The sequence below is a fragment of the Coturnix japonica genome, chromosome 7 (genome assembly GCF_001577835.2).
Source record: "Coturnix japonica isolate 7356 chromosome 7, Coturnix japonica 2.1, whole genome shotgun sequence".
Taxonomy (NCBI): Eukaryota; Metazoa; Chordata; class Aves; order Galliformes; family Phasianidae; genus Coturnix; species Coturnix japonica.
The window spans coordinates 13,239,233-13,256,733 of record NC_029522.1 but is presented as its reverse complement, the minus strand read 5'-3'; the positions used below and the strand labels follow the sequence as shown (position 1 = coordinate 13,256,733).

The window sequence follows — 17,501 nt, the reverse complement described above, 5'->3', positions numbered from 1 at the left end:
CTGGTGACAGTTCTGCAGATTTTTATTCGATGCTATTGATTATTTTGCATGTTATCTTTTTGACATCCATTCAAATTTGCTAAGATATAGCAAAGATATAGCTAAGATATAGCTAAGATTTGGCAACGCTAGCCTCAACTTTGAAAAGTTGCCTTCTGGCTTCTTTTTAAAGAGGCGATCACAATCATTGAATCTTTTTTATTAGCTATATATACACAAGAATAAGTTGCCTGTCAGCATCTCTTAATGCCCACCTGTTGCACCTGCTTTTTCTGATCTTCCCGCAAAGCATTTTGACTTGATTTCTGAGTTTTTGTAGGTGATGCCAAAAGGCAGCGCCAACTTAAAGGCATCAATCACAGAGAGCAATATGCCGTGCAGATACACGCTTATGCCAGTGAAAGAATATTGTATCAACAAGGTGGTACCCTGTGGCTGCACTGCAGCCAAAGACCTTCCTACAAACAAGGACAGCTGGCACTGAGGGAAGCAGATATTTCATTTAGAAGCAATCAACAGATGACTTAAAAAAAAAAAAAAAGTAACAATAAAATAACAAACACCAGCAAACAAACAAATTACACGGACTGCTGGTGTAAAGTATTTGAGTTTGGAGAACAGATGGAAAGTGACTAGATTAGCACCAACAATATTAACTAGTGCCCAAGCTCTAAAAACTTTAGACTACTGAAGCAAATAATGGAAGAGAAGAGAAAGTTGTATTGACTTTGTAAGCATGGAGAAAAAAGTTTTGCCAAAGCCTAACAGGTATCCTTGCAACCTGACTGATGCTTCTCTTGCAGGTGACATCACCAATCACTAGAGCAGAGAAGAACAGACAGCTCAGCACAGCCTGGCCCTAAGCTCCACAGCTGCTGGCAGGACTCATTGCCACATGGCAGCTGTGGGAAATGTGCCAGAGGGAAGTAGAACAGCGAGCCAAGAGTAAGCAGAGAAGTAATCTCTGGGAGACAGCAACAGCCATCTTTCCTGTGCCCTATTGATACTCAGACCCTGTTATGAGTTCCATAAAGACAGAGCAAACCTTACTCAAGCTGCTTTTAGTTTCTGCTAGAATGTCTGCAACATAAATAATCAGTCTAAATAAATCATACCAAAACAGTTAATATGAAAACCTGTTTTACAAAGCTTATCCATAGTCCATATAGATAACCACAAGTTTGAAAGGAATCCCAGGATTCTTAAAAGGAAAAACCTATTTTTGAAAAGCTAGGCTAAACCTTTCTCAGCACATCTTGCTTCCTTTTGGTGGATTTCAGCTGTATCTCTTGCTCTGGTGGCCTTTATGCAAGAAGAAGTTCTGACTCACTACCACAATCTGCTCCACAAAGAGGATTCTGTCCCTTCTAGATCATCCCTGGTGGCAGTGAATATAACTGAGATATTTCCTTTTTTTTTTTTCTTTTTTTTTTCCCTGAGCTGGACAGAAAACCAGAGATTGAACTCTACATAAACACTAGAATTTACAGCACTGGAACATATGTAGAAATGAAGCAAGAAAAAACGGTGTTAACAGACGTTTTGTTGGTTCTAATATACTGGCACAAAACCGACAACTATTTAAGGCTAGTATAAATTTTTAAACAGTTTTCTATAGAAGCAATGATCCACTTCACAACAGAATTAAGTTTACACATTCTGAAATGTTTATCTCAGTCCTTGCTACTATGATTAATCAATCTCATCAGCTAACAATCCTTGCAATGCCATCCTTCTTAAACTGAAATTTCCAACTTAATTCAACATTATTTGATCTCCGTTACCAACTATCATAGAAGTTAGCTCAGGAAAAATCCCTTTGCTTTGATTTGTACTGATATTTTTACCATTTCACTTCCCTTCATTGTTGAGAACCTTACCAACTTACTATATTTTTCATACTTCTCTCTTTCAATGATATTCTGCTCCCTGACTCAACCTGGAGGAGAGGGAGGGAAAAAGAAAGAGTAGAAAAAGAAAACAGAAAGCAAGGGTAATGGGTTGGAATTCCAATAAAGATGTTCAGTACAGTTGGTGATGTCATCAGGTGTCCTGCTTGACCATGGACTGAGCACCCTGTCATGTCTACTATTCAGGGCTGGATATTCCAGGTATTAAAATAACACGACACTTAGTTTTAGACACTTAGTTTTAGCCAGAGTATCTCAAGTAGGTCATGGGACAAGCTTTGGTAAAGTAAGCTCACTGATAACAGCTCGGTGTTAACCTTACAAATAAATTCCAAGTCCCCTATCCTTCAAAGTGCAGGAACTTCTCATGATGTCCTGCCAGCAAGGGAAGGGCTGAGTAGCACATGGGCTTGGGAGGGACAGAACCAGAACAGCTGACAAAAATTGGGCAAAGGCCATTTCATATGACATCATGCACATGAAAAAGTCTTGAAAAACTGTGGGGAGTTGGCTAGGTAGGCAGCTGCATTTTAGGGACTCCCTGGGCATCAGTCAGTGGGCAGTGAGCAATTGAGCTGTGTATAAGTTGTATTTATACATGTAACTATCATTACTTTTAACTTTTTTTTCCCTGCTCTCTTCCACCTCAGTAAATAGTCCTAATCTGTTCTAGTAAATAGAACCACAAGTTATACTTCACTTTTTTCTATCACTCTGCTGCCCCCCTCAAATTATATTTTTCCCCCCAAAGAATCTTCAAATCAACTCTGCTTTTAAAAATACTAAACAAAATTTATTCAAAGCAAAATATTTTATTTTAGTAACATGCTATTCCATGCCACTTTAATTTGTTTTCACCTTTCTGAAAATTCTAAACAAAACCAAATGCATTAGGTTATAGCCCTCAACCAGTAGCTCAAAACACTTTTTCAAATGTTTCTACACATCAATACACAGAAATCTTGATGTGCTTCTGTATTTCATCCTTACCAATTTTCTTTGAAATATATTAGCGTAAATCTGGACTACCAGAGACAATAGGCTCACCATGCCACATGATGGTCTCAAGAGTGATATGGCTTTGTGATATGTGATATGGCTTTGACTGCCTGGTTTTACCAAAATAAGTATTTCTATGTACTTCTTCTATAGTGTGTGACAAATACTTGGGTATCTCTACAAAAATTTTAGCTGCAAACAACTTGTTAGGTTTTATGGAAGAATAATACAGAGTGCTTGAACGTATGCAAACAGAAACACAGGTATGTAAATTTGGTCTCCCTTAATTGAGAAAGACATAATGTTCCTTAACTCAATTGTCTGCCCACAGGCAAAGTTAATAGCATTAATTTCTAAAAAGTGTGTTTGGGAAACATCCACGATTAGCACAAGTGAATTTGCATAACTGTTGTACAAATAGAGCATATAGCCTCTGCCTTCTTCTAATAGTGTACAGCAGAGATGATGGAAAAAAGGACAAAGGGGACACTGAGTCACAGTGACACTTCCTGTTGATGCACAGAACCTTCCTATAACTGTAGATATGCTAAATTATAATGCCCTAGGAAAAGATTAACATTTTGTCTTTCATATTTCCTACATAAATCACATCAAAAAAGTATTTCCATACCATTAGAAGCTGTTAGTTCACATTTTCTTTATACACTCACACAAGCAAAAAAGCTTAAGTAATAGGCAAAGATTTATTCTTTTTACTCTGCTTTTACTAAACCAGCCCCTACCATGTAATGTCTCCTTTTGCATCCTAAGTTTAAAAGCTGTCAGTTACTCTATTTGTAAAACATCAAAACTAAACTCTTTGTTTTTCACCCTTCTAGGTAAACAATTCACAGTTTGGACTCACCACAGTCATTCTGGAAGTACTTCAACTATTTACCATATGCCTTGTTTCAGCTACCTCTATTTGCATATACTCAGGATTATTTCTGAATAATTAATTCTCTTTTATGCAAACAAGCAAACAAACAACAAAAAAAAAGCTGACCATAGCCTTTCAGGGATCTATTTTTTTTTTTTTTTTTTCAGTTTTTATTCTCAAAATAAAGGTGGCATCACCTCAATATTAGATGTATTTACTCTCAGAATGAAGAAAACAATTTAAAATAAATTGTCCAACCCTGACGTTAGACTTCCACCTCCTGCACAAGGACAGCCCTCCTCCAGATCTGATGTCAGAATGCTCTCACTGCAGGCACAGCAGCAGAAGAAATCTGAAACTTTTGCAATTTACTGTGCAAACTTAACAGGAGGTTTGACAAATATAAATTGACTAAGTCAGAATTATTTTGGTCTATTGATCCAGAACAGTGAGTACCAACAGTGTGAATAAAAGATTACAGGCATGGAAACCAAGTTTCTTCTCAAAGACAAATTTCCATTGGTTTGTACATTATTCATGTAATAGACAAAGCAATATTAGGATCAGGTCAGGAGCTTCAAACAAATGAATGAAAATGAAATTCATTTAATAAGAGAAAACTAATTAATAGCCACTTTTTGGTTGTTTTTGTTTCATTTGCTTGCATAATTTAGGTCAAAGGAAGTTCAAAGGAACAACATGCCCATCACGTACAAGGAAGATATCAGCTTTGTGGGGGCAGAGGAAGAAATTGAAACTGTGAAGTGGATGAGCTGCAAATCTCCTATAGTGTGTTATGCTCAAGGATTTTTATTTTTTTTTAAAATAATAATAATAATTATTATTATCACCAGGAAGGGTTTCAAAATATTCTTAGCAAGTTGCATAGTGGAAATGATGGAATTCACAGTGGAATCCACTGAAAGATTCAGCAGATATGATAGCCAAAAATCATCTGCCTACTCCCCATAAAGTTAAGGAATTGCATTATCATTTCAAGGAATAACAGCTACAAGAAATCACTTGCATTGTGTGTATGCAAAAAAAGACACCAAAAACTGTGTCAAGGAACTACAAGAGAGTCTGAAGATTTGAACTGAAAGGATGCAAACATTACCTAACACTGTGACAGTGCAGATTATTACAGGAGTAGGGGAAGAATGATATTTAAGTAAACTAAGTTCTCACACTTGGGGAATGGGTAGAGGGTTGAAAAGATAACACATGTAGACAAATAAGGTCAGAAGATTGAACCTGGAGGAAAGATTTAAAATCTCACATAAGCTTTCCATGAGAAACTGAAAAATGTAATGAAACACAGGACAACTAAAATAGTGCTTCAATTGCAAAATGTGATCTCCAAATATTCTTGTCTGTTTGTGAAATTTTATTTTATATTCAAGTACTTTCAACTATTAATAACCCCACTAGAGTCTCATTACATTTTAAAATCAAGTTTCCAGGTTGTTTATGAATGCCCTGTTATGAAAAAAGCTCTAGAAAGGAAGGAATTGCTTTTTATCATTACCACTGGCAATTTCATGATGCTAAATCCATTCTTAAAACCATCTATTACAAAAGAATTATGATATCTTCTAACAGCTAGAACTGTGTGCATTAGACACATTTAAAAAGTAAGGAGCACAGTACTGTGAATACAGCCACTCCAAAAGGGGAAACAAGGCTATAATCTGACATGCTACAGTGATGCCACCATTGGAAGCAGAATATGATACGCACTTTTTGTTCTACTTTGTGAGCAAGTTCAGAAAAATTGCTCAGTTGGCAGATGTACAAAATGATATACTATTTCAGCTCTTTTTTCTCCTGCCGCTGAGTTGCGATTCAATCTGTCTGCCTTGAAGTACTGTTTGACCATCTGAATGTCAGTGTGAAATCCTCTAGTGACAGGACCTGCCATCAAAAGGGACTCCGTAGAAGGAGAGGGAAGAGCAGGAACAAGCTGAGCCACCCTTTCAGAGAGGAAATAAGATCCTACTAACAAGCAAGATTCAGATCCACACAGCCCACAAATTTTTAAGAACTATACTGGTTCCTTGTTTTAATCAGTAAAAGTGGGTATTTTGATCAGGAATCAGAGCAGAAAGATATTTTTTTAAAGCTAAACCTTAACCTTAAAAAGGAAACATAAGTGAATTAAATTTTTAAAAAATGACTTTTGAAATCTGTTAACTAAGTAGATATTGCCACTTCAAAGGAAGTTTAGTAAGCTTGTCAGAAGATGACAGATTTGATTCAAAAATCAATTTGAAGGTAAAACATCAATGCTTCAAAACCCATGCCAGGCTAGACAAGAAAGTAAAATGGGGGAAATTATATTGGTTACTACTTCAACAGGCAATGGTAGAGGCAAGAGAAAATCAGAGCAATAGATATCGACTTTATAGGCCTTTGTTGGGAAAGTTTTGAAGCATCAAGACCTCAGCAGACTTGAGGAACTTCTTTCAAACTGTTTCCTACAACAGTGAAATATCTAACATTCATGCATCACTTAAGTACTTTTCTTATACTTGAAATCAACAATGAGTTTTTAAAATTTTTATTAGCCTAGGAACATTTGTAAAATCTCTGAGAACAAACATATTGTATGTGTCAAAGTTCATAGTTTTAGAAAACTACTATTATTATTATTTTCATTTGTCAACATTCTTGATTTTATTTTTCACACAGCTTGGGGAAAAACTAGCTGGATATATACTTTAGGCATATAGGCCAATTTTTTTTTCCTTTTGAATTACACTTCAGAAAGCAGCTTCTTTGAAGTTTACCATTCTCAAAAGATATAAATTCTCAAAATTGTTACAACTGAAAGTTGCTGGAAAGATGACTTTATTAAGAAATCCAGAGATGTAATTAGAAAAAACATAGGAACAGCAGGAAAAAGGTGCCTTTTGAAAAGAAAGGTATGACATGAAGAGAACACAGTATTTGTCTCCTATCTCTTGAATATTACTGGACTGTCCAATGGGTTATTGTTAATGTATGTGGCATGGTCTATCATAACAATCTATATCTGAAAACACAGATGTGCTTCTGTAGGAGCATTTCATTATATGGTTGATGGCAAATCATGTTTAAAAAGTTGGCATCTTGAACTTGAGAAAAAGCGCAGCCAGCTCCTCAGTTACCAGGACAAAGTTATATGGCAGCACTCATTGCCAGACTTCTAGCTCTAAGTGGGCGAAACATCAACCCATAGGTTTGGGCAAAATGTATGCAGACCAATAACTATCAACTTGGAGAAAAGAAGTTTGTATTAATTACACTTATTTTGAATAATGAAAGAAAATAGCCAGTACTCACATCAGAGTTAAAGCGAAGCTGGCAGACATTACAGGAAATGACTTGCTTCTTCTTTGGGGGAATGGACACTCCAAACGTATGGTTTATAACTGCTTTTTGCACAGGATCCATCTAGAGAAGAAACAAGAATCCATTTACAACTTTTCTCAGCATATAGTAAAAGAAAAAAAATTTAAAAAGCCACACACCAACTTTATGCCGGAAGCCTATTCTTGAATTTTAGAGATAAATAAGAAGAGATAATTAGATCTAACACAGGTTTGGGAACTGGTAGCCTTATGAAGGAAAAAAAAAAAAAAAAAAAGGAAGCACCATTGTTGCTGCCACTCTCAGGCTACCAAAAACTACCTTCCCAAATCCAGCACATCCTCTATGCTCTCAATGCTTCAGTCACATCTGAATTGCAGAGAGTCTCCTGAAAGCCTGCCCCTATCACCCGGTGATTCAACAGACATTTTGAAAAACCACTTTTTGCCCCCTAAAAAAAAGTCATGGTGATTTAACTCTCTCCGCTTGGAGATTTCTTTGTGAGAGGAGGTCCTTTGCAGGCTCCATTAGGAACTTTTCCTACTAAGAAAACAATCACAATCCTCCAACACTTCCATGTAGAAGTGATGACAGACAAATTCAGAGGAGTGGGCAGGATGTGTTGGCCCCAGGAAAGGGTACCAGCCACCACGCTTCAGAAAACATTTTGACACTGGAAAAACTGAAATAAATGAAGCACTGAATATATTAATCATAAATTTGCCAGAGCATTTTCACAAACTGGAAATGATCTATGCTTTATATCAGGACTGTTGCTAGCAATCAGTTTAAAATATCCTCAAGGCCAGAGAGCTCTGTTAACATGGGAAGATGGGAACAGCACTGGAACTTCTAATTGCTACTGAGGCCTTCATTAAGCATAGCATTCATGATACAGTATGAATAAAAATTAAAATGAACTTACTGACTCAATTTTTTTTTTTTTACTCAAATACTGCTTCAAAGCACATAAAAAGTATTACTGGACTGATCTCCTAACTGTACTGCTCAGAGCAGGAGGCTGGAGCAGGTGACCTCTGAGGTCCCCTCCAACCTCCATTATCCAACAAGCCTCTGTGCACATGCAATCCTCTATACTTATTTAACACAGGAAATGGATTCCGAAAAGGAGAGAGGGAAAATAGCAATTTTCAAGAAAAGCTAAATGCTTATTTTCCAACCTTGCTTTTAAACCACCACAAAAGATAATAGTTCAATTTGCTATAAATATGTATTTCTCTAAAGCTTTACTTGCAGACACAGTGATGATTTTTCCTTTAAAGCATTGTCTTAAGAAAACAAACCTGGCTGTGTAATCCTGGATGACACAAATCACCTATTTGACACTAAGATGACTTACAAAAGGAAGCACAAAAAGTTGAAGATAATACTTTATTAGTTAAAGAATAATAATCAAGTTAGCTACTGCTTCCAGAGTCTCTAAACCTGAAGATCAAAACTGTAATTCTCCCTTGGTACAAAATCATGCTTCCAGAGAAATCTGTGCTGATGAGGACTTCCTCTACACATATACTCACGTAAGAACTCACAAATTTAAGAAAGCACTTTTGCATCATACCTCCAATAATTTGCTATCTAACATTCAAGCCTTACATTTTTTTAAATGTATTTATTTGCACCGAAGCTAGAAAAATTTCTTGCCAGATTTCTCTTAAGCCAAACACATGATTTTGTAAATGTTATCACTAACAAGTTTTCTGGATATAACTTCTAATCAGCTTCTGTCGTTAATTCTGGAAAGAAGAGAAATAATGAGAAGAGAAGAAGAGAAATAATTACAATTTTTAAACGTCATTTCAAATTGACTTATAAATGAGAATGTGCTGTTGCAGTTGATGCAAGAGAGTCTAAGATAAAAACCAAAATAAAATCCCTATTCCTTTTTCCATCTACTTCTAGAATAAAGTAACAGTATCAACTTTAAGTTCATCATATAACAAAAAAAATGTTTCTCACTTGTACCACTTATTGCGTTCTCCTGCATAATACTGTACAATTATACATGCAGATTAAAAGTTTTTCAGCATTCATTTTATAACAGATCTGACGGTCAATATTATAAAATCTATATATTAAATATATATATAATAAAATCTCTATATTAAAATATTTCTATATCACTAGAGAGTAGAATTTTTTTCCTTAGAGTATATGCTTTGCTTTTGACCTTAACTAGCAATTGGCAGATCAAGCCAATTAGAACAAGGCAGTAATGCTGAAAAGTACCTCAATCATTTGAAGTGTCTGAGATCAGTGAGGAGAAATAGCCAAAATACCCACTAGCATCTGCTAGTCAGTTAAAAAAAAAAAAAAAAAAAAAAAAGGAGAGAAAAAGCAGCAATACTCAAGGACTCCTCTGTGCATACCAGATAGCAATCCACAGCGCTAGCATTAGCAGACACCAGTTCAAAAGCACAGAAAGCAGACTATGCACAAAGTCCTAACTTCAAACAGACGCACAGCACAAGGACAAGCTCCTGAACAGCTCAGCTCCTGCTGCCTCCAGACAGTGCCACTTGGGCTCCCCTGGGAGCAGTTACTGATTCTGCCCAAACCTGATCCTTGCACGTCGCCTGGTCACAATTAGAATTCAAGAAGCACAACATTAACAATTAATAGCTTTTAAATGTATCAGAAACTAGGGTGGATTACAGGATGCTGGAAAAATTAAAGAGTATCTCTATTAGACGATTAACGCTGCAGGGTAAGCTGATCTCAGATCTCTAAACAGAATTATCCTCTTCATTGCAGGGAGAGAGGGAGGAAATTATTTATTGAGGTATATATTAGGAAATGACGCAGCACACTTGGTGCAGTTGGGAGCAACAGTATTTAAAGAGCAATTCTGTAAACTGGCTTTATTCTAGAAATAATAACTGCAACTAACAGACACCACAAATAATAAAATGTTGCACTAAGTGGTTTCTGTTACAGTGTAACAATAAATAAATAAATAAATAAATAAATAAATTGTTCCGATAGCCATAACCAGATTTAACAACTTTTTAGTCTTCTACTTCAGTTCACTTAACAAAACGTTAAATTTAAGATAACTTTCCAGAAAAGCTGGATATACTACTATTTTGCAATGAGTCTCCTAAAAGCCACCCGAACCATTACAGTGAGCAAAGATTAACAGAATCTAGACAGGTTTCAGCAGTAATCTCTTTCTTCTTCTGTTTTCCAATTTCAAAACATGCAAGCATGAGAGACACCTAGAGCCAGTCTAGAGCCACTGAGGCTGGTGGTAGTGACTTTCAGGGTACTTCAGAAATGCTGGTGCAGTAAAAAACCCAAAATGACAGAAATGCTGAACTCTACTGCATCTCCTCCTAGCCTACTGTTTTGCTCCTCCAAACAGCCAAACTTAGTGAGCAAGAGAACAAGAGCAGCAGCAACATACATGCCTTTTACGCCAACTATTATCATAGTATTCATACATTTTTTTCTCAACATAAGTTCTGCAGAACCAAGAATGCTTTCCATGTATTTGACAAATCCCAACAACCTTGTCTCCCATACGCTTTCACGGTCATCTCAAGAATATTAGGAAAAACTCCACACTTTGCACTGAGATCCATTCCCTACAATCTGCTGTGCCAAGAAACATTTTTTCTTCATTACGCCTAGCTCTTTCTAAGACCTGTACCAAATATCTACTTAACTGTGCATTACTTGATCTTTCTACACACAGAAGCTGTCCCGTTCTTTGGAGAACCTTTGTTGTCCTTCTCAGTTCCACTATATTAGTACAAATTCCATGAAGAATTCTGAAGAGATGGATAGGAACCATATCCCATACTCAGTGTGGATCCATAATTAACTCTGAGCTGATGCTTTCATGGAATTACCTATCACAATCTCACAATCATACACAATTCTTAGAGAGAAAAAACAAACAAATTAGAAAAGAAAATTAGAAAAAGAATTAGTACACAGTACTTTGTGAGAAAATATTGTTTTTAATGGTATTGCAAACCCTGAATATTTTAATTAATTTCTATTCAGGTACAATCTCCAGTTTAAAAGATTGGATAAACCCCGATTTATCCGAGCTAAAGTTTTATCTGAGCTGAAGCTTTTGGTTCTTGCCTAGAACCCAGGCAGTCTAATGATAAAGCAGCAAGGCTAAATTGCCTTCTCTACCTAATGACCTAACGCTTTCATTTTACCCTTGGTCCACTTAGCCATTAATTCACACTAAACAAGCATCATACATGCTACTGCAACCACTCCAACAAAAATCTACACATTAAAGCTGTCTTCTCATAACAGCAGCAATAAAGCCCCTGTTTCATGGCACTGGAACTCTGGGATCTCCAAATCACAGTAAAGTTTAACATTGTGACAGGGAATGTATAGCCTACATTCAGTTACCTCTTATCATAACAACTCTCAGGTCAAACTTAGAGTTTTCTGTTGAATATCAGTATCAGTTGTCTGTAACAGAATATCAATAGGCTGCTATAAGAGATTTAATGGAGTATCACTTAACTACTGGACATTAAGAAACTTCTGTACAAACACTGAGAGCAGCCTTAAGGCATACTATGCTGTTCTACTCTAATAAAACAAAATTTTCAACTGTATGTGGAAACAACTGACAATATAATCCAGCACTTCCCTCTGGCAATCAAAGCTAGCAAACAGTGGCATACATAAATTAGCAATACAAGACAGAAACAAAATAAAGTTCTGGAATTTTTCCAAATGGCTAGACAATCTACTTGTGTGTTTTTAAAAATTATAATAAGCACGCACCTAAGCAAACACCAGCAAACATTCTGAAGATCAGACCTTCCCAATGTCCTTCTGGTCACGAGGCCATATGGGTACATGGGCTCATTCTGTGTTTGTGCTTCAGACATCAGCAAAGCTGAGCAGGTTGCCATCATGCTGAATGGTGATTCACTGAAGCTCATCGCAAATTCTGCCACACACAGCCTTCTACCAGAATGGTGCACATCATGATGACTAAAGTAGTTATGGAAGTAAACAGCTGTACTCAACACAGAGCACATACTTAAAATGCTCACTGTAAAACTAGATACATTGTGGTGCAACATTAGATATACTTGGCAAACATTGTTTTCGTCACATCAGAGAAAGTATTTCTCATTGGGCTAATGCTCACAGTGGTTCACCACTCAAGTGAACACTACACTGTTTCACATTTCCTTGCTTTTTTGCATTACTAGGAACAGCCAAGGCAGCTCTGCTGATGCATACCACTGACTTTTTGTATAGGAACTCGGACAACACTGTCCACATTTCAGCCCGGCTCACCTAGCACAAAATGCATCCAAGAGATGTATCTCTATATGGCAAGCATGCAAACACTATCTCACTAATTGCAATATTTGGATGTTCAAAAAAAAAAAAAAAAAAAAACAAAAACAAACCAGGGAGATGTAAATGATCATAAAATCATATGAGTTGGAAGAGATGTTTAAAGGCCATCTGGTTCCACTCTCCTGCAATGAACAGGAACACCTACAACTAGATCAGGCTGCTCAGAGCCCTGTCTAGCCTGACCTGAAGTGTTTCCAGGAATGGGGTCTACACCACATCTCTGGGAAGCCTGTTCCAGTGCTTCTCTATCCTTGTAAAAATGTTTTTTCCTTATGAATCTTCCTTCTATTTGTTTGGAATCATTTCTCCCTGTCCTATCACAAAATGATCAGTTACCGAGACAGGAGAGAACTCTTTCCAGATTGCTTACAGCTGATTCAGAGACAAATATTTAATTAGAATACATAATATTAGAAGACAACATAATCTTTTGTTGTAATGCTGTGGTCTAAGTGAGGGTTGCTTTAAACACTTTTTGCTGACTAACAAACCACCATCTCTATTACTGTTATTGTACATTATGCATTTGCATACAGTATAAAATTTGGATTTTGTTCAAGTCAAAACCAAACTTAGATGTGTTGGAACAAGTCCATGATTTTATCAAGAAAGTCTGCCATCTTTCTCTCTTTAAAATGAAAAAAAAAAAAGAAAAAAAAAAGATGTTCTGAGGAGTAGATGCCTTCCCCCAAGTGAAAACATACATAAGCTTGCACTTCTTGCATCCTTTGAGACAAGTCTGACCTCAGGGACTAATACTTGACTTCCCTCCCACATGGTTTCCAAAACATAGGAACACTGTACCCTGAACACAAACCTCCCTGAATACAACTCGTCACTGTTTGTCTCTCCACATCTCGATCAATTTGGCAGCAAGCTCCAGCTTCCCGAAGGAAAACGGTGGTTGTGAGAGCTGTGACCCCTGCACACTATCACTAGTCAGGGAGATCAGCCCAAAGGCATTTTAAAGAAAAACAAAAATCCTGCTGTAATTCACTTGCTAACATGTCAGATACTGCAGATACCCATGAAAAGTTGTTGAAATAACAGTTGGTATTTAAAAAATAAAAAAGGAAAGAGAAACCTTTAGAGTTTACATTTCAACATCACTTTTAGTACAAGTCCCAGAGCTGGGAACAGCCTTTTATGTATTAAAAGAGATGAAATATTAATAAATTCAGCTCCATCAATTTCCTTTTAGAGGTTACTGTGGAACTAATTTTATTTTTGAAAATTCTACATTATTTCTGCCAACAGAGCTGCAGGGCTGGAACCCAGGACTTGGGACACTGATTTTCTGTCTCCTGACACTAGCAGCTGGGCTGCTCTTCCTTATGCCTACTCCCATGGCATAATGCAAAGTCCCCTATTGTACTACCCTCTTGTATGTTCCCCTTCAAAGTCTAGCTCACACAGGAAAACGAAGAAGGACAATTTCTGATTCTCTGTGCTTGTATCTGCAATCACAAGGAATACTGAAAGCACTGTCTACAGTAATTTAAAGGCTTATTTTAGTTTAGAAGAAGTCATTACATCTGATTTCTTAAAAAATAAAACGTAAAAAATTCTAAAAAAGCATGACAATTTTACAAACTAGAGAGCTTCAGCCTTTCTTATGACAAAATCTGATAATGTGTGGTCAACTAGACCTAAATTTTGGGGGGGGGGGGGAGAAGGACCACATATACCACACCTTGATTAAAGAGTTTCCAACTAAGATAAATTTATAACATCACAGGGGAAATGATGATAATGGAGTATTCCCACAGCTAACATCCACACCTTGCTTTGCCTGTTACAAAGCACTCCATCTAGTTGTGTATCACTCAATTAGATTAAAGGGCACCCTAATGTCTGCGTGCGGAGGTACTTGTACACTGCAATCAGATCAGGATTTAACCTTCTCTTTGATAAACCAAGTAAGCTGAATGTCTTAAGCCTCTCATTATAAAAGCCTTGATTCATTTGTTAGTTTTTCCTCTGACTCCTCTTCAGATTTTCAATAAGTCACTGAAGTATAGGCACTAGAAGTGACAACAGTATGCTTAAATATACTCTGTCTTTACCTACTTAATTAAATCTTTCTTTTTTTTTCAAACAAGAAATGCATTAATCTTCCTGCTTCAGCATCAGTTTGGGAAGCCCAGCTCTACATTTCATTGACAGGCTCATTTATCCATCTGGTGAGCTAACACAAACAATTTTGCTGTATATTGACCTAGTCAGAGAGAAGTAGTCAGCTCAAGCTCCACAGCTGGGAGCCCTGTGTTGAAGCAGAGGCTGCTTTCAGTCAGGTTTTCACTTAAAAAATTTAACTTGCAAGAACTTGTCTGACCAAGCTCACTGAGGCCAAGGACGAAGTCTGGCCTTATTGGTAGAATTTTATTTCTCCTAAACCAGTGCAAAATAGTGGCTTAGATCAACATAAATAAAAAGAAAACCATTTTATATTATCTGACTTAAAACCAGGGTTCTTCTGATCTTCTACTCTTCTGTTTGTTCCATCTGTGCATTTTCTAGTTTAAATCAAGAAATTAAAAAAAAAAAACAAACGTAATGTGAATAATTTCTCTCCTCCCTTTCTCCCCACATAACATGCATAAGCATAGAGATCAAAAGGCTACTGAGAAAACATCTTCTAATTCATTTTTTTCAGTGCTATGACTACTCCCCCCCCCACACACCCTTCCTTCTCTTCACTCAGATATATTTACTGCACATTAAAAATAAACCCTCGTTGATAAAATCATAATTAAGAAAGCCTTAAAAAAAACTTCTCCAAAAATGAAATGCCATTGTGATTTAGAAATTACTGTGAATTAGAGAATTACTGTGAAAATTACTGTGAATTACAATATTTGATGCCTATAGAAAGGCTTAACTCACAGAAGGAATTGGTGAGGCACAATTAATTACACATATAAAAACTTCTAAATCTGGTATCATCACAGTGATGATACAGATACCTAAAAGGACTGAGTTTCCAAATATGCTCTTGGACAATGAAGTATTCAGGAAGTTTCTGTTTATAATAAATATAACTCTTGAAATAGCGACAGACCAAATCTGAGAAAAAAAAAACAAAACACAACAAAGTAGAAACCCAATGGCTCAAATAAATACTTTAGCGATATGGCAATTTCCCACCCCTTTGTGACTCTACCAACTTCAACTGTACTTGTATTATTCACCTGTAAAATGGGGATAAAATTATTTTCAACCTCACAAAGAAAGCAGAAAGGTCCAAATTACATGTTTACAGCTATTCAAAGTCCTCTGGTGGAAGATGCTCTATATCTCCTGTTTATTAAGGTTGTTGCTATTATTCAGAATATTTGGCTGTGTTAAGTTAAATGAATAACACTACCAGAAATACATATTGCCTTCAGATACAGTAAAACTTGTAATATACCCAGAGAACAAAACTATTCTTTTTATGCTATCTATTACCATCTGACAATAAAACAATCTGAATAGGTAAAATAATAGGAAACATTACCTTCCAATAGAATTCTGCCAAAAGACTCAAGCTTAAGAGGTAGCAGCCAGAAAAGCTTAGATAGTAAGGTAGCTTAGATGTGAGGTGAGCAAGATTTCTGATTTTTGCTTTCTTCTTTGAGCCCTTAGACCTCACTCTTTTCTTCTTAGATGTCTGCTTCAGGTTTTACTAGCAGTATGCTTGCTCCCTGCCTATTCCAGAACAGCAATATCACTTGAAACAGAGGTGTCCTGTTAGGTAGATCTTAATTTCCTCTACACATCTGAACCCTGCTAAGAGAGGTTAGAGGCAAATACATGGCCTCAATCAATACTATGAACAGGAGAGAAAAAGAACACAAGACTATTCTTCCAAAATGAAATAGTACTGTTACCTTCCACATATTAAAGATACGTATTTTAAAAGGGGGGTTAGATTTCATATATATATAACCATATATATATATATATATATATAAGCATTTGAATATAAGCATATGAAATGGATGAACTTAAATGAGAAATGACTCAGAACTGAAAATTTCATAATTTTAGCTGACAACTGTCACCTGCTCTCCACAGTAACAAATAATAGACTTTCTTCATACAAAAATCAATAATGATGTTTCTGGCTTCAGGGTGTTTTGATCAGTACCACACATGACACAAACAACCTCCACAGTTCTTTTGATTAAAAAACAAAACAAACAAACAAACAAAAAAAACCCCACAGCATTTGGTTGCATCTCTAAAAGAACATTATTTCCCATCAAACCTGCTGAAACAACGCATAATAATGTGTTTGTTTTGTTTCTAAATCCAGGTGAATGAGATGCAAAGCAGACAAAGGGAGAAACCCGTCTTTTCTAATACATGAACAAGAAAGACTGCTCTCCTTCCACAGCCTTCACTTGGGGAAGCATCTGAGCTTTGTTTGTCTTCACTGTGGGACCAGACAGGCTGTGATCACAGCAGAGTGGGCTGAAAGCCCAGCTCTTAGAATAAGCCCCACTCTGGCAGCTGAAATGGGCTGGTCACTGCCTCAGAGCTGGGCACCAGCAGCTCTCAGGCATGCTAACAGTAGACAAGCCTCATGTTATGACTTTAAATTGTAGTGTTCTATTTCTAAATTGTCATAAAAAAGAGGGAATCTAAATTGAAAGGCCAGCAGTTACACACACATAAAGAGCGTGCAACAGGCATTAACTCTCAGCTAAATTCTTGTCATTTATTAACTAATAATGAATTCAGTAATCCTTTTTTTCTCCCAGAGAGCTCGAGGCAACTGTGAGAGAGGGCAGGAACACTGAGTAACCAGCAGGCTGCATGAGTAGGTGCTTCTGCATTCATCTGACACTTCAGGAATTCAGATTTTATTAAGCTGCTCCAGAGCTTTTCTTAGGATAAGAGACCTTGTAATTAGAAACTACTGGGATCTTTATAAATACAGTGGTGCAATACGTATGTCTTACATTGCAATTTTGTGACTGTGTGCTGTGAGAATAGATGTT

The 17,501-nt window shown here is 36.6% G+C and overlaps 1 protein-coding gene across 11 annotated transcripts in view; it reads right to left on the bottom strand.

Annotated features, from left to right (window-relative positions):
• Nucleotides 1-17,501, bottom strand: part of ZNF385B (zinc finger protein 385B) — a 148,529-nt gene that overhangs the window by 25,066 nt on the left and 105,962 nt on the right. For all 11 annotated transcript variants that reach the window (XM_032445864.1, XM_015868379.2, XM_032445863.1 and 8 more), the window contains one exon: nt 7,114-7,224. In XM_032445864.1, coding sequence (XP_032301755.1) covers nt 7,114-7,224 — 111 coding nt within the window. The remainder of the gene's footprint in view (nt 1-7,113; nt 7,225-17,501) is intronic.